The sequence below is a fragment of the Mustela putorius genome, unplaced genomic scaffold (assembly GCF_011764305.1).
Source record: "Mustela putorius furo isolate JIRA1106 unplaced genomic scaffold, ASM1176430v1.1 tig00004121_pilon_pilon_pilon, whole genome shotgun sequence".
NCBI lineage: Eukaryota > Metazoa > Chordata > Mammalia > Carnivora > Mustelidae > Mustela > Mustela putorius.
The window spans coordinates 864848-883536 of NW_025422246.1; the positions used below are offsets into that span (position 1 = coordinate 864848).

General features: G+C 36.4%; 1 protein-coding gene across 6 annotated transcripts in view; it reads right to left on the minus strand.

The window, feature by feature from the left end:
• Positions 1–3389: 3389 nt before the first annotated feature.
• RRAGB (Ras related GTP binding B) overlaps positions 3390–18689 on the minus strand; it is a 37246-nt gene continuing 21946 nt past the window's right edge. For 4 of the 6 annotated variants that reach the window (XM_045072784.1, XM_045072783.1, XM_004781803.3 and 1 more), the window contains 5 exons: positions 17042–17137; positions 14773–14895; positions 6305–6396; positions 5130–5245; positions 3390–3909 (listed from right to left, as the gene is read on the minus strand). In XM_045072784.1, coding sequence (XP_044928719.1) covers positions 3812–3909; positions 5130–5245; positions 6305–6396; positions 14773–14895; positions 17042–17137 — 525 coding nt within the window. In that variant the 3' untranslated portion in view covers positions 3390–3811. The remainder of the gene's footprint in view (positions 3910–5129; positions 5246–6304; positions 6397–14772; positions 14896–17041; positions 17138–18689) is intronic. The other 2 variants (XM_004781804.3, XM_045072785.1) reach the window with 2 other exon arrangements.

The window sequence follows — 18689 nt, forward strand, 5'->3', positions numbered from 1 at the left end:
CTTTCTATTTCATTGATCTCTGCTCTAATCTTTATTATTTGGCTTCTTCTGCTTGGTTTAGGTTCTATTTGTTGTTCTTTCTCCAGTTTATTTAGGTGTAAGATTAGCTTGTGCATTCAGTATTCTTTTTACTTTTTTTGAGAGAGACTTGGATGGGTATGTATTTCCCCCTTAGGCCCACCTTTGCAGTATCCCATAGGTTTTGGACCGATCGATGTCTTATCATTCTCATTGGTTTCCATGAATTAATTTCTTGTTGGATTTCTTAGTTGACCCAAACATTCTTGAGTAAGATGTTCTTTAGCTTCCAAGTGTTTGAATTCTTCCAAATTTTTTCTTGTGATTGACTTCCAGTTTCAAAGTATTGTGGGTTTGAAAATATGCAGGGAATAATCTCAATCTTTTGGTATCAGTTGAGACCTGATTTGTGACACAGCGTGTGGTCTATTCTGGACAATGTTCCATGTGTGTTCAGGATGAATGAGTACTGTGTTGTTTTAGGGTGGAATGTTCTATATATCTCTGAAGTTCATTTGGTCCAGTATGTTATTCAAAGCTCTTATTTCTTTGTTCATTTTCTGCTTAGATGATCTTTTACTGAGAATGGAGTGTTGAGGTCCCCTACTATTAAAGTATTACTATCAATATGAGTTTTTATTTTGGCTAACAGTTGGCTTATATAGTTGGCTGCTCCCATGTTGGGGGCATAAATATTTACATTGTTAGACCTTCTTGTTGGACAGACCCTTTATGTATGATACTGTCCCTCTGTATCTCTTACTACAGTCTTTAGCTTAAAATCTAATTTATCTGATGAGAACGGTTATCCCAGTTTTGAGTTCCATTGGCATGAAAAATTGCTCTCCATCCCCTCACTTTCAGACTGGATGTAACTTTAGGTTTAAAATAAGTATCTTGTAAATAGCATATGGATGGGTTACATCTTTATCCAATCTGCAACTGTGTACTGTTTCCTGGGAGCATTTAGGCTGTTCACATTGAGAGTTATGATTAAAAGATATGATTTTAGTGCCATCATGTTGCCTGTGAAGTCCCTGGTTTTACAGATTGTCTCTGTACATGTCTGGTCTATATTACTCTGGGGGCCTTTCTTCTTTTATAGACCCCTTTAATTTCTTGCAGGTTTGGCTTGTCACATATTCTTTCAATTTCTGCCAGTCCTTTAAACTCCTTGTCTCTCCATCCATTCTGAATGACAGCCTTGGTAGATAAACTATCCTCGGCTGCATGTTCTTCTCATTTATTACCCTGAATACGTCTTGCCAGCCCATTCTGGCTAGCCAGGTCTCTGTGGACAGGTCTGATGTTATTCTGATGTTCATCCTTCCATAGGTAAGAAATCTCTTACCCCTAGCTGCTTTCAGGACTGCTGCCTTGGTTCTAAGATTTGGGAGTTGTACTATTATATGTCAGGGTGCTGGTCTGTTCTCATTGATTTTGGGATCTGTTCTCACTGATCTCTGCCTCCTGGAATGAATGCTTGTTTCCTTTCCCAGATTAGGGACGTTCTCAACTACGATTTGCTCTAATAATCTTCTGCTCTCTCCCTCTACCCCATCAGGGAACCCAATAATTCTGGCTTTAGAATGTTTCATGGTGTCATTAATATATCTGAGTCTGATCTCTTGTGCTTTAAACCTTTTTTACAGGCCTCCTTGGTTTCCTTCTTTTCTATGATCGTATGTTCTAGCTCACTAATTCATTCTTCTATCTCCTTTACCCTCGCTGTCAGGGTATCCAGTTTAGAGTGCATCTCATTCATACCATTTTTAAGTTTGCCCAGATCAGATCTCATTTATGTCCTTAGAGATTCTATACAGTCGCTAATATTTTTCTCAAGCCTAGATACCGACTTCATAATTGCTACCCTGAAATCTATCTCTGACACCTTGCTTATATCCATATCCATTAAGTCTGTGGTAGAGATCACAGTCTCTGATTCTTTTCTTTGTTGGGGGTTCCTCCTCCTAGTCATTCTATTGAGAGGTGTTTGAGGGAAGGTAGAGTCCAGAGTGTTAACCATGACCAAAACACAATGCACCATTTTATAAGGACCTTAGGGCTGTCATCCTCTTGTTCTTCCAGCCTGTCTTCTGGGGGAGGGGCCTGCCACTCTGTTACTCATGCAACTCTGCTTGGGCAGAGTTGGCCTGCCTCCTGTCAGAGCAGGGTGGGCTCAGTGGAAACCAGTTTTTTGACCTTTTGTTCTCTGGCAGCTTCCCGTGTCTCTTCTATCTCTCCCAAGAGTGAGAGGTGAAATGAGTACACCCAAACCTCTGACCCAGAGCAGAGAAATCATAGTCCTCTTCTCACTGAGCCTTCCAGGACACACAGTCTCCATTTCTGTCTATGCTGCTAAAAACCACAGCCTCCCTCTTGGTGCATCCCACAGCAATTCTCCCAGAGGTCAATCCCAGGGCTGGGCACGTCTCTGGCCTTTGTGCTTGTAAAACTTTGAGTTGCCCCTAGTTGAGTTGCTCCTGGATCCTCTCTGGGGCTGTACTAAAGTCCTTTCCCCGCTGCTACCACTCTGCGCATCTGTGCCTGGTCTCCAGAGCTGGATGTTTTTGTCCTCTGGGGTTATAACACCTTCCCAGCGCCAGCTTATGGTGACTCTCTCCCCCTTCTGATTATCTTCCAACATCTGTCTACTGAATCACGGCTTTGCCCTTCATACCTCATGACCACTGGAGATTTTCTGCTTGTAGAGATCTGGATATATATTCTTACATCTCAGGCTGATTTCATGGGTGTTCAAAATGGTTTGGTAAATTATCCAGCTAATTTCAGGGGACCAGCTGAAATAAGTTCCCCTACTCCTCCGCCATCTTCTGTGCTTCTCCTAAAACAGAACTTCTTGAAAAATATTTTAATATTACTTGACTAGCATAATGAAGGCATGTCCCATTAGGTGTAATGAAATATATAAAATTAACCATTTCTGGACTACAGAGAAGGAAGTTTTACATCTCATGAATCCTTTTTTCCCTCAACTTTTTATTCATTCCTTCTCTAGCTGCATCCTGGAAAAGACTTTTCAACACACCTCAGGTGTACATTACTGCCAAAGCTTCCCCAAATGCCACCAGTCAGCCCATATAATCTAGGTTAATTTTCTTTCAAAATTCCTTCCATATAATTTCCCTCCTCAAAAGCCTTTAATGGTTTCCTATTTCTTATCACATTATATCTAAAACTCTTCTACCTAACTTTAAGGCTATAATCTACCTCCATCCTTCCTATCCTACTTTATTCTGTAATATTTCCCAACCAGCAGATCCCCTCCCCCTAGGATAACTGTTGATATTCATTTGCTCTTTCTTAGGGAAAATCTGAAGAAACAAGGAAAAGAAAAACAGACACTGAAATCCCTAACTGCAAATGTTTATTTATAGTTGAAGTTAAGTAATATTTTTAATGCATGCTGAGAAAACAGTAATATTCCAAACTTACAGATTATTATTGGATAAGGAAAAGAAGATGATGTTGGAAAAGGCTTTGGCATACACAACTATTAGAACCAGTTTATCAGAACACACACTATTAGAATCTTGTTATCAGAACACTTACATATCACATAATTTTATGTCACATCAAGTCCATGAACAGCTCATCTTCTAACTTCTTACTGGCTATTTTAGTAAACAGCATTCAAGGTTAAACATTAAGACTAGAGAGTAAGAAAGAAATACAGAAGTGGTAAGCATCACAGTTCAGAGCCTACATATATGAATACCTTAAGATTAAGAAACAGTATCTCTAAGTTTTTTGAAACAACATTTGGCAATGTTTAGCGCATGAGAAGACACTGCTTTGGTCCATCCACCCTTTCCAGCTTTTCAAAGTGTTTTCTGGCATTGCGGATGTTGATCAGAGTAGCTGCAGAAGCTGAGGGTAGGGATGGAGGAGACAGCCAACAGAATAAGTACAGGTAGCCAAAGCAATGTCTGACTAATAAAAACAAATAGAAAAAAGAGAGCCAAATCTTTCAATGTATGTCACAGAGAACATACAGAAATAGGAAGTCTCAAGTTAACCATGACTTAAGTTTTCTGAATAAGTAGATGATTTGTTTATATACTAAATACTACATTTCCAAAATAAAATTTCAAAATCTTTTGGTTTACTTTTAGAATAAAACCCATTATCTTATGTTGCATTTTAATATTAACCTAAAATAGGAAAAGCAAGTGGATCAGAGATAATTTAAACTTCTGAGAAAATCCTAGATATACTCAACTAATGAATAATTGAACATTATATCAATAACTAATGATATAATTTGGCTAATTGAACTTAAATTTAAAAAAAAAGAAATACTGCTAGAGCCTTTATTTCAGTGGTTATAATGAATATGGCTACTATGGCATGGAAGTACCAAATACCTCCCTGTATATACGCCAATAACACAGATATGGGACTATCGTACTTAAGAATATACAATGACAAAATCGTTCAATATTTAGTCGTTCAGAACTTAGATCGATTAGTCTTTTAAAAAAATGTTACTATGTGAAGCATAAATCATACATTTGGATTATCTTTTCTTTAAAATTCCTTGATTTAGTTACTAGATTTTTGAAATACCATGAAGAAAAAACAAAATACCCTAGAGTCTAAATTATTTTTAAGCTACAAAATGTAAGTCTATGAAACAAAAAACTATTTACTACTAATACTGAAATAGCTTTTTCATTGTGATAAATATACATAACAAAAAATTACCATTTTAACCATTTCAAGATATACAGGTCAGTGGCATTAAGTATATTCATACTGCTTTGCAACCATCCCCACTACAAATTTTTTTTATTATCTAATAAAGTACTACCTCTAGGTCAATTAAAGAATGTGGCTTTAAGAGTGCTTGGGTAGCTCAGTGGGTTCAGCCTCTGCCTTTGGTGCAGGTCATGATCTCAGGGTCCTGGGATCGAGGACTGCATCAGGCTCTCTGCTCAGCAGGGGGCCTGCTTCCCCACCACCACCACCCTCGCCTGCCTCTCTGCCTACTTCTGATCTCTCTCTCTCTCTCTAATAAATAAATAAAATCTTTAAAAAAAGGAATGTGGCTTTAAGCCTATGTCTATGTCATTTAAGTTTAAACTTACGAATGGATGGATCAGACATCACGACCATCACATAAGTGTTGGATGTAAAGATGTCAATGAAAGCAGCAAAGTTAGAGTTCCTGACTTCCATGCTCTGAAAAGAAGCAGCTAGTTTGCTATAGGAAAAACGAGAAAAAGAAGAATATAAAATAATATCAATATAAAACATTTTTACCTTTTATGTTAAAAATTTCAAGGTATAATGATACCTTGATTCTCCACTTCATTAAGACAGTTAATCACTAACCCACTTTGTTTTCCAAGGAAACTCTAATGCTGAATTTAGTATGTTCTGGAAAGTAACTTAGACATAAAGTGGATTAGGACCTGATATTGACTGTAAAATGGGCTTAGAACCAGATCCATGTTAAAATATTATGTCACAAAAGATTTCTCTAACATTTAAGAAGCTTAAGTTGAACCTTTCCTATCACTGTGATTAATAACTATATTTTTGAATGTTAGTTATATTGCAATTCAAGAAATGCTCCCACGTCTTCAAAAACAAATAAGGTAATTATATTTGTATGTCATTTGCTATTTCTTCTCAAAAATGTAGGCATAAACCCACCATTAAGTCTCAGAGAGTGCTAAGGCATAAAAAGAGTAAACTTATACCAGTACTTAGACCTGTTCTTTTTCTGGGCATCAAAGTTTTACCAGGATAAGAAATTTGCTGATTAAATCTTTACTAAATTATACTGTTCCATCATTCTTTCTTCCTATATTCACAATGCTATGATTCAAACTTGATTTTATCAAAGGTGAGACAACATGATCAGGCATTTCTAGAATCTATTCTATACTATTCTTGAATCATTACTTATTTTAATTACTATAGTTTTATAGTAAATCTTATTATTTGGTAGGATAAAATCTTTCTTCTTTTTCAAAACTTTCTTGGACATTTTCTGTTTATTTTTTCCTAAACAGGATTAAGTATTTCAAAGGGTATTCTGCTTATTCTTCAATGCTTCTTCTCTATCAGTTGAGTTTGCATTAAAGGACAATGACTTTTACCTAAGTGAATTGCAGGCTCCCTTAGAGGTTAGCTTTCTTTTCAATTAAATGAACTTTTCTGAATACAGAAGTACAGTCTACTATAGTTATTTGAACCTCTCACAAATGACAATAATTTCTTTCTAGACATAAATAAATCACACAAGATAGCTTACCTACAGCTCAGCTTAAACTGTTTAATAATGTTGCTGATTTTCTCAAATCTGTGGGCATCACGCTGCTCTTTACACTGATAGTGAGAAATCACCTATGAAAAAGAGCAATGCCTTTAAATATGCAATGTAGTCATATCACCCTCTGCTACTTACTCCTTGAGGCAGACCTCTGCCAGTCTCCTGGTAATTCTGATTTTCAAGGTAGACTTGGCACCTGGCTTACTGTCTCTTCTTTCCCATATTATGCCAATGTTCTGTACAATTTAAATATCCCTATAGATAACCCAAACAGTAGTGTTTCATTATAATTTTATTAGAGAATTAAAGTATTATTTATTTTGGTTCAGTGCTATTCTTCCTCACTTACTTTTAATCATTAAATATTACCTAATGTATTAATTTTAATGAAAGCTGTAACTTATAGTGGCTTTTGGTATTACATTTAAAAATCTTAAGTATGCAGTGAAGAAAGCCCCCATCTGTCCCTACCTCTTTCTTATCAGCACCCTCTCCACACTCCTGAGTGTCCCATGGGCCTGAAGTATTTACTTTGAAACAGAGTGTTCAAAGCAGGACCATAAAGTATAAGCAAGATTTTTTCCATAGCTGCCTGGATAGGCAGCTAGTAATAATGGAATAAGACTGGTTCCATTTTGTTGGTTTTCAGAATTGAGGGCATGACTAAAAGGAACAGACAGGGCTATTAATATTGCACTGCTACAGGTCTAATTCTTGGATGGACATAGACCAGAGTGAAAACATTTGCCAAGAATGTTTTCATTAATTAAGAATGTTGGAGGTTCACTCATATGTGGAACATAAGCAATAACACAGAGGACCACAGGGGAAGGGAGGGAAATCTGAAAGAGGAGAAATCAGAAAGGAAGACAAACCAGGAGAGACAAAATAGCTGGGAAACAACTGAGGGTTTCAGAGGGGAGGAGGGTCGGGGGGATGGGATAACAGGGTGATGGGTATTAAGGAGGGCAAGTGTTGTGATGAGCACTGGGTGTTATATGCAAATAATGACTCATTGAACACTGTATCAAAAACTAATGATATACTATACAGTGGCTAACTGAATATGAGATATATACATCTATATATATATATGTATATATATACAGATGTATATAAACAAAAGAATGTCAGAGGTTCAAAGATGATCAGATACTGTTGTAGTTCCAACCACAAATGATGCTGAATGATGATGCAGCAGCATTATAACCAAGACCTGTGAGGTAGCTTCTAGTAAACCAAAGTCTTTGGGTTCCAAAGGGAACCTTTGGGTTCCAGAGGTTACAAAGCTGCAATTTAAAGGAAATGAGGAAAGGGCACCACCCTTCCAGGAGCCTGTGGCTTAATTTGATTCAACACTGGAAACCTCACCCAGCCTGGACATGGACAGGATTGACAGTGAAAGGTCCTTCCCAGTTCTGTGCATGGTGGTACATGGCTGTTCTTACTCAGTGGAGTAATTTTCGTGGTTAATTCCGATAATGAACAAGACTTTGGCATGTTAACTAGTTACATGACTCCCAAGCTAGGAGCACCCAAAAATATAAACCAGTTAATAACAAACATAAAGGAACTAATCAGTAATAATACAATAAGAGTAGGGGACTTTACATCACAGTTACATCAATGGACAGATCATTCAAACAGAAAATCAACAAGGAAACAATGACTTTCAAAGACATAATGTAATAGATGGATTTAATAGATACATTCAGAACATATCATCCCAAAACAGAATACACATTCTTCTCAAGTACACACAGAACAATCTCTAGAAAAGATCACATATTAGCCCATAAAATAAACCTCAATAAATTCAAGATTATTGAAGTCACACCATGTGTATTTTCTGGCCAAAATGCTATGAAATCAGGAGTCAACCACACACACAAAAATCGGAAAGACCACAAATACATGGAGGTTAAATAACATACTACTAAACAATTAATGGTTCAACCAAGAAATCAAAGAAGGAATTTAAAAAGTACATGGAAACAAATGAGAATGAAAACACAATAGTCCAAAACCTCTGGGATGTAGCAAAACCAGTTCTAAGAGGGAAGTTTATAGCATTACAAGACTACCTCAACAAGATAAATCTCAAATAATCAAGCTAACCATATACCTAAAGGAGGTAGAAAAAGAACAATGAACAAAACCTAAACCAGCAGAAGGAAAGAAATAATAAAAATTAGAGCAGAAATAAATGATAAAGACATTTAAAAAACAATAGAACAGATGACTGAAACCAGGAGCTGTTCTTTGAAAAAAGTTAATAAAATTGATAAACCTCTAAGCTGGACTTATCAAGAAAACAAGAGAAAGGACCAAAATAAATAAAATCATAAATGAGAGAGGGGAAATAACAACCGACCATACGAACATAAGAGAGTATTAATTAAAACTATATGCCAACAAACTGGACAACCTAGAAGAAATGGGTAAATTCCTAGGAACATGTAAACTACCAACACTGAAACAGGAAGAAATCGAAATCTTGAACAGACTGATAACCAGCAAACTGAATCAGAAATAAAAAATCTCCAGGGACGCCTGGGTGGCTCAGTTGGTTAAGCAGCTGCCTTCGGCTCAGGTCATGATCCCAGTATCCTGGGATCAAGTCCCACATCGGGCTCCTTGCTCGGCGGGGAGCCTGCTTCTCCCTCTGCCTCTGCCCACCATTCTGTCTGCCTGTGCTCGCTCTCCCCCCCCACTCTCTGATAAATAAATAAAATCTTTAAAAACAAAATCTCCCAATAACAAAAGCTTAGGGCCAGGTGGCTTCACAGGTGAATTCCACTAAACATTTAAAGAAGAGTTAATGTTCATTCTCACAGTATTCCGAAAAATAGAAAAGGAAGGAAAACTTCCAAATTCATTCTCGGAGGCCAGTATTACCCGGACACCAAAACCATACAGAGACACCAATAAAAAAGAGAACTATAGGTCAATATCCCTGATGAACATAGATGTAAAAACTACCAATAAAATACAAGCAAACAAAACTCAAAAATACATTTAAAAAAATCATTCGCCATGATCAAATGGGATTTATTCCTGGGTTACAAAAGTAGTTCAATATTTGCAAATCAGTCAACATGACACATCACATCAGTAAGAGAAAGGTAAGAACTATATGATCATTTCAATAGATGCAGATAAAGCATCTGACAAAGTACAACATCCATTCATTATAAAAATCCTCAACAAAAAAAAAGGTTTACAGAGAACATACCTCAAAATAATAAAGTCCATACATGAAATACCCACAGTTAACATCATCCTTAATACAGAAAAACTGAGAGCTTTCCCCCTAAAGTCAGGAATAAGACAAGGATGTCCACTCACACCAGTTTTATTCGACATAGCAATGGAAGTCCTAACACAGCAATCATACAGCAAAAAGAAAAAAAAATTATCCAAATTGGTAAGGAAGACATAAACAATTGATTACTGGCAGGGCACATGATACTATATACAGAAAACCTGAAAGACTGCATCAAAAAACTGTTAGAACTGATAAATTCATTATAGTTGCAGGATACAAAATCAATGTACAGAATTCTCTTGCCCATGTATATACCAGTAATGAAACAGCAGAAAGAGAAATTACAAAAGCAACACCACTTACAATTGCAACAAAAATACAAAGATACCTAGGAATAAACCTAACCAAAGAGATGAAAGACCTGTACTCTGAAAATAATGAAACACTGATAAATTGAAAAGGACACAAAGAAATGGAAAAACACTGCATGTTCATGGATTGGAAAAGCAAATATTGTTAAAATGTTCATAATACCCAGAGCAATCTACATATTTAATGAAACCTCTATTAATATACCAATAGACTTTTTCAAAGAACTATAAGAAACAATTTTAATATTTGCACGGAACCATAAAAGATGCCAAATAGACAAAGCAATCTTGAAAAAGAAAAGCAATGCCAGAGGTATGACAATTTTGGACTTCAAGTTATATAATAAAGCTGTGGTGATCTAAACAGTATGGTCATGGCACAAAAACAGAGAGCAATAGGACAGAATAGAAAATCCAGGAATACATCTACAATTATATGGTCAGTTAATCTTTGACAAAGGAGGAAAAAACATAATGGGAAAAAGACAGAATCTTCAACAAATGATGTTGGGAAAACTGGACAGAAACATGTAAAAGAATGACACTGAACCACTTTTGTACACCATACACAAAATGATGAAAGACCTATATGTGAGACCTATAACCATAAAAATGCTAGAAGAGAACACAAGCAGTAACTTTCTTGACATCGGTCACATAATCCTGTTGCTAGATATGTCTCCTGAAGCAAGAAAAACAGAAGTAAAATCAACTACTGGAACTATGTCAAAATTAAAAGCTTCTGTACAATAAAGGAAACAATCAACAAAACTAAAAAGCAACCTATGGAATTGGAGAAGATATCTGCAAATGACATATCTGATAAAGGATTAATACCCCCAAAATATAAAGAACTTATATAACTCAACACCCCAAAAAATGAATAATCCACTTAAGAAATGGGCAGAAGACATGAACAAACATTTCTCCAAAGACATAGAGATGGGCAACAGACACATGAAAAGATGCTCGACATCATTCATCATCAGGAAAATACAAGTCAAAACTACAATAAGAGATCACCTCACACCTGTTAAAATGCATAAAATGAACAACACAAGAAAGAACAGGTGTTGGTGAGAATGTGGAGAAAAAAGAACTTTCTTGCACTGTTGGTGGGAATTCAAACTGGTGCAGCCACTTTGGAAAACAGTATGGAGGTTCCTCAAAAAGTTAAAAATAGAACTACCTTATGATCCAGGAATCACACTTGTGGGTATTCATCCAATTAATACAAGAACACTAATTTAAAGGGATATACATACCCACCCCTAAATTTATAGCAGTGGTATTTACAATAGCTAAGATATAGAAGCAGCCCCAGTGTCCATCAGTTGATGAATAGATAATAAGATGTCACACACACATACACAATGGAGTATTATTACTCAGTCATAAAAAGAAAGAAATCTTGCCATTTGCAATGACGTGGATGGAGTTGGAGAGTACCATGCTGAGCAAAATAAGTCAGTCAGAGAAAGACAAATATATGATTTTACTCATATGTGGAATTTAAGAAACAAAACACACAAGCAAAGGGAAAAAAACAGGAGTGACAAATCAAGAAATCAAGAAACATACTTTCAATCATAGAGAACAAATTTATGGTTACTACAGGGCAGATGGGTGGGAGGATGGATTCAACAGACGATGGCAATTAAGGAGTGCAATTCATGGTGATGAGCAGTGTGATATATGGAATTGTTGAATCACTGTATTTTATACCTGAAACTAATATAACATGTATATTAACTGGAGTTAAAATAAACATTTAGAAAATTTTAAGTAAAACAAGCACAAAAAACAATAAAAGTATTAACTAAAGGTTTCCCAGCTCAAAGGATTTACTATTTATACATGAACTTATTCATTATGGACACCCATGTTAGCTAAAAACACTTCCTCTATTTTTTGCGACAATGTGGATGGAACTAGAGCGTATCATGGTTAGCGAAATAAGTCAAGCGGAGAAAGACAACTGTCATATGATCTCCCTGATATGAGGAAGTGGTGATGCAACATGGGGGTTTAAGTGGGTAGGAGAAGAATAAATGAAACAAGATGGGATTGGGAGGGAGACAAACCATAAGTGACTCTTAATCTCACAAAACAAACTGAGGGTTGCTGGGGGGAGGAGGGTTGGGAGAAGGGGGGTGGGGTTATGGACATTGAGGAGGGTATGTGCTTTGGCGAGTGCTGTGAAGTGTGTAAACCTGGCGATTCACAGACCTGTACTCCTGGGGATAAAAATACATGTTTATAAAAAAAAAATTAAAAAAAAAAAGAAAAGAAAAGAAAAATAAAATAAATAAATAAATTTTAGCTCTAAAAATTATTTAAGTGTATATTATATACATGAATACATATTCACATAGCACATGCATTACATAATTAGATTAATAACACAAGACCAAGCTGGTGCAGCCACTCTGGAAAACAGCATGGAGGTTCCTCAAAATGTTGAAAATAGAACTGCCCTATGACCCAGCAATTGCACTATTGGGTATTTACCCTAAAGATACAAACGTAGTGATCCAAAGGGGCACGTGCACCCGAATGTTTATAGCAGCAATGTCCACAATAGCCAAACTATGGAAAGAACCTAGATGTCCATCAACAGATGAATGGATCAAGATGTGGTATATATACACAATGGAATACTATGCAGCCATCAAAAGAAATGAAATCTTGCCATTTGTGACAACATGGATGGAACTAGAGCGTATCATGCTTAGTGAAATAAGTCAAGCAGAGAAAGACAACTATCATATGATCTCCCTGATATGAGGAAGTGGTGATGCAACATGGGGGCTTAAGGGGGTTGGAGAAGAATAAATGAAACATGATGGGATTGGGAGGGAGACAAACCATAAGTGACTCTTAATCTCACAAAACAAACTGAGGGTTGCTGGGGGGAGGGGGGTTGGGAGAATGGGGGGTGGGGTTACGGACATTGGGGAGGGTATGTGCTTTGGTGAGTGCTGTGAAGTATGTAAACCTGGCGATTCACAGACCTGTACCCCTGGGGATAAAAATATATGTTTATAAAAAATAAAAAATTAAAAAATTAAAAAAAAACAGAAAAACACTTCCTCTAACACTTTCAGATTTTAATAAAACCATGTATTTCTTACAGGCTGAATATTCAGATATATAGTTTCCAATAGGAAGCAAAAGTGAGTTGCTCACCAGAAGAAAATTCACAGGGCAATTTACTGAAACCATGTGAAACTTTCAAAAGGTAATTTCTAAATCAATGGTGAAACAGGTTCCCCTTGCTTGACTTCAAACCCCTCAGTGAAAATGGTCCATCACAAATAATCTTGGTCTTCAAGAGAAACCAAAGCCACCTGTTACTGTTACTGAGGATAGGGAGCTTATACCAGGTTAACCTCTTTGATCACATGTAATGGATAAGGCAAGAGAGTCCTGCTGAAAGGAGGATTCTGCCATGTTGTGTACACCAAGATGATCAGTATAGCTTACTTGTTTGTTGCTTTTTACATTATCAGAAAAAGAAGACACAGGGTAGTATAATTGCAAGCAAGTGACCCCTGCCAATGGGCTCAGGCAGAAAGACACTCTAGTTAGGACTCCTTGCCATAGCTGTACCACTTAGAAGGAAGTATGACTCACAATCATGGCAACAGTTACAAATAATGTTTCCACAAAGGAAGGAGTAAAAATTACAGTTTGCATTCTCTGCCCTCTGCTGTAATAACAACAGAAAGAACCAACATTTAATAGTTTGCTGACTATATGCTAAGTTATTTATTTATTTATTTATTTGATAGACAGGGAGAGATCACAAGTAGGCAGAGAGAGAGGGGGAAGCAGGCTCCCCGCCGAGCAGAAAGCTCGATGCGGGGCTCGATCCCAGGACCCTAAGATCATGACCCGAGCCGAAGGCAGAAGCCTAAACCACTGAGCCACCCAGGCGCCCCTATATGCTAAGTTTTGCATTAGGGCTTAACATTACATTGTCCCATTTTAACCCATACAATAAACTTACAGATATGTGATCTCCGTTTTATAGAAGGGGAACCAAGCTCGAAATTTAAAAATGTGTTTTAAAATCACCAGACAATCAGCTAATCAATCAATCAATCAATAAAATTCACCAGGCACTGATAGAGCTTACAAGCATATTATTTACTGTGAGCTGCTCTTAGAGTTATATTTATTAAACTGATCAGCAATTACTTATGCAGTGCTTTGTGACATCTCAAATTAGTTTGTTATTATTCTTTAAACTTTTACTTATAAACACAATATTGCATCCCCCTCGTGCCATGTATACAGTAGGCTCCTCAGTTAAGCTGAATTTATGTAAGAAAAATAAAAATACCAAGGTGCCTCTTTTCCCTTCCACCTCTCCATCTGAATTCTTAGTTATGTCACTGAGATAACCATAACATCTCTTCCATGTTAAAAGTCTTCATATCAGTCTTTTGGAGAAAGGAGTGGGATGAGAATTTTATCAAAAGGAAAATACCCTTCATTTTACAATAAAAGTCAATAGGAAATTAGGAATTCTTTAACACAAATGAAGTATTAGCAGAAATAATCTAAACTCTATAGTAAGGCCGGCTTGTAAAAATCTAAATTTTACTAACTACTAAAGAGCTACACACCAAAGGACTTCTTTGAGGTCACCTGCTAACAATACTACTTTGTAATTAAGGTTATACATGCTGACGTAAAGACAAAAGGAGAAAAGGTTTTTCCTGAAAATAGCAACGTGTTGTTCTCTGTTGCTTGACAGAAGAAAGTTAAGCGTGAAGTATATCTGCAGAATAGAAATTTCTCACCAGAAAAGTAGCTCTTTCAAACAAAAGCACTTCATCAGCCTCAATAATTTCAGCAAAATTCCGTAGGTTCATTTCCAGCTGCTGAACATTGGGAATCAGCTGATAAACAATGCTGGACCAAGCCTAACAGAACAGAAGTACAGTGTAATATTACTAACAGGTACCCAGTCCTGGACCTCTGCAAATGAGTAAGTACACTACAACATATGGACAGCAAAATATAGTAATATGAGTCCCAAACAAACATTGGTAACAAATATGATATAACACAAATAAAATGAGAAGATGAAGCTACTATTTGATTTTTATCTTTCAGCTGGAATTTTTTAAAGTTCCAAACATTTGTAAAATGCTAGAAAACTTCTTTCCATTGATAATTTTCAAAAAAATATTAATTTAGTTCCACATTTGCCTTAGGAATAATTGAAAACTCTGATTTACTGGGCCAAATAAAAAGTTTCTAATCCAGCCATTGAACAAATATTTAAGTCCAATAATGCAGACTGCTCTAAAGATCAGAACTTAATAATGTTATATTTAACATAAATCTAAGAATCACTTTTGTAAAAATATCAGAGTCACACAGAAAAATGGCCCCTCCCCTCAACATACAAAAGAAATTATAAGAGAAATTAGTAGCATTATCATTTCAAAAGGCTTATTGTCAGCTATATGTTATTGATCCAACTGAATTAAAAATGGTCCAGTGGTGTGCTTCCCTAAAGTAGACTTCATTAACCATACCCTCCCTCTATTCTCTTAAGGCTCTTTTATTTGCATTTCCATTGTAGTAATTCCTTCCAATTTGTCTAGTAAGCTGTATAATGTTCTTTTCTCCCCTACTAGAGGGCAGGAACCTGGTCTTAGTCATTCGTGTGTCCAAAAACATCAAGCAGATATGCAATGAGTGCTTGTAGAATAAAACAATATAAAAATTTAAGTCAGCTCTATGCAACATTGATGTAGAAGATAGTAGTGCTATGTCTCTGTTCCAATTAGTTTTATTACTTAAGCATGGGGGTTCAGGTTTCAAGTTCCCAGGTCGGTGTTAATGTCACTGCTGAATTTACCTTGGAGAAGGCACCAAAGCTAACCACAGCAGAGACATTGTCACTCACAGCAGTGTTGTGATTAGCCAATTGTCTTTGGTCGTGTTATGTATTGCCATCCTTCACACCGCAGTTGGTTCTTATCAGTGCGTCATGTCCATCCTTATTCACGGTTACCTGTTCTATGGGAATAAGGCTTTGAGAGAAATTCGGCCCAAATTAATCTAGAGCAGTATTTCCTAGACAGGTATCTCAAAATGATCTGTTATTAGAGTGAGGCTGGGTCAACATAATATTGGGAAAAAAATAATTAGTTGAAAAAATAAATCAATGGCTATTTTTAAGGTCCATTGATTTTTCTCCTTGGCAAATCAGGTTTTCGTGCTTCTCTGGTTGTAGATACTTGTCAGATGCAGTTGATACTGAGGCTGTAGCTACCAATGACAGAGAAGGATGCTTTCCCACTCAGAGTCAGACTTCTCAATGGATACTAGTAGCAGTCTGAAGGAAAGGTCTGACCATGAAAGGGCCCCAAAGAAGCCAGTCTTTCAAATCACTAGACCTCATAGGAGAAAGAGAGGAAGCAGGATAAGGAGCCTATGTGCTAGTAAGGTAATTTCAGTTTTTTCCATAACACAGCTACTGTTGTAACCTCTACAACTACTGCAGGCAGTATGGTATTCTTCCCAGCAATGGAAACAATCCTGGTTGAAGAATGCTAATCCCCACTTTGGCATGAAAGTTGAAGCTACCATATTCGAGGCATAAAGTATCTCATTATAAGACTCCCTTCTCCAAACTCTTCCCTAAATATTGCTATTGTAATGCCATCCAAACTGAAGCAGACTAGTTTATATCCTGAAGAGGTACCTCAATATTTGATACAGCTCCAATCAGCATTGAGATCACAACAGATCACAATGGATGATGGTCAGTGAAACCTCTGCTGTCACAAACATCAGTATCAAATTAATCATCATAAAACTGACTAATTCAGTGTGACTTGGTAGATATTGCAACACAATCTTAAGATCAAACCCAAAATCTCTTAAAGTTAAGTTTGATAGTTTTCAAACAATTTATTGTAGATTATTTCTTTTTTTTTAAATTCAACACATCTAAATGGATATGACAGAGATTAAAATCTTTTACTTTTGACAATACCCTTTTAACTTTTTCTCATGATCTTAAAATAAGGGAGCTCAGGGAAACATACACACCTTATAAAGAGTTTCATCCCAGATAGATGTTCGGAAACAAGAACATTCCAATGGGCGAGACAAACGCCTTAGATCTTCTTCTCGCTCTTTAAAAATCTGAATTAAAAAGTCCAAATATAGATCAGCATATAACAGGTCTTCTCTTTCACTGCAAAATCTGAGATGTAACTATTTCAGTGTATTTTAAACAGGACCATTTCCTCTTTCCTCAGAGGAATTTTTCAAGTAATTTTTCATTACTTCATGAACTAGGATGGCAGAAATCATTTCAGGTCAGGTCTAAAAGTACAACAGCTACTAGAATTCTTCAGGTCTCTGCTGCTTCTGCCAAGTACTCACTGAGAGCACTGTGTTGGGGAAAAAAAAATCACCATACAGAGGAATGTTAATAAAATATATCTAACATTCCAAATCACCTAATCTGTGTCATTTTTAGATAGTATTATTGTAAAATAAAAGTTTTACTTTTGTAGATATTTTTCTCTCACACAAATATATGCATATACTCATATATATTACTTCTGAATGGACTTTTTATCTGGCTATATAGATATAACCCCCCTCACACAAATACAAATATCTATCTTACACATATTTACACATAATTTGGCACACACCCAAATACACATTAAAGAATATCTATCTAATATATACAAATATGTATCTACAGATATTTTCCATGACTGGGTGGATTTGTAGTAAGCATTATGTACACACTGTGACAGCCAATTTTATGTATCAATGTGGTTAGGCCACAGTACCCAGACATCTGGTCAAATACCAGTTTAGATTTTACTGTGAAGTGTTTTTAAGTGAGATTAATATTTATGTCAGTAGACGAAGCAAAGAACATTCCCCTCCATGATGTGGGTTGGCTTCATGCAATTAGTCGAAGGTCTTAAGAGATAAAGACTGCCATCCCACAGGAAGGAGGAATTCTGCCTCCAGTCTGACTTCTGATATGCGATACAACATTAGTCTTTCCTGGATCTCCAGCCTACTAGTCTGCCCTGCAGATTTGGACTTGCCAGTCTCAATAGCTGTGTAAGTCAATTCTTTAAAAATCCATCCATCCATCCATCGATCAATCAATCAGCCAATCCCTTTCTTTACCCCCCCCCCACGCACGCACACATTCTTATTGGTTCTGTTTATCTGGAGAACCCACACACATACAGAGGGAAATATCTATCTTGAAATTGAGATTTAAGGAGGCACCCTAGCCACTCTGACTTCAAGATTTGAAAGTTTGAATCTTTAATGAAATGGGGTATACTTTTATTAATTGAGTTTAGAATCCCACAAAGAACATTAATATATTTTTGAGGATATAACATGTAAGCATGTAGGAAACAATACGCTGATTAACAAATAATGAAAAGTAATTTAAAAAATCCATAAGGACCTCATTTGTTGGAATGTTGTTTTTCTATTGCAAACTGGGCCAGGGAATGAAATCATTTTTAAAGGAAACAGAACAGAAAACAAAACAACAGCAAGAATAATAATAACACAGCCCTCACAATCTGAAAACCCAGCCTACATACATAATTTTCTGCTGAATTACAATGGAATTAATACTTAGTGAGAAAAAGAGAGGGAGAAGGAAAAAAGACTACCTACTCAAATGTAATTTTTCAAATACTGA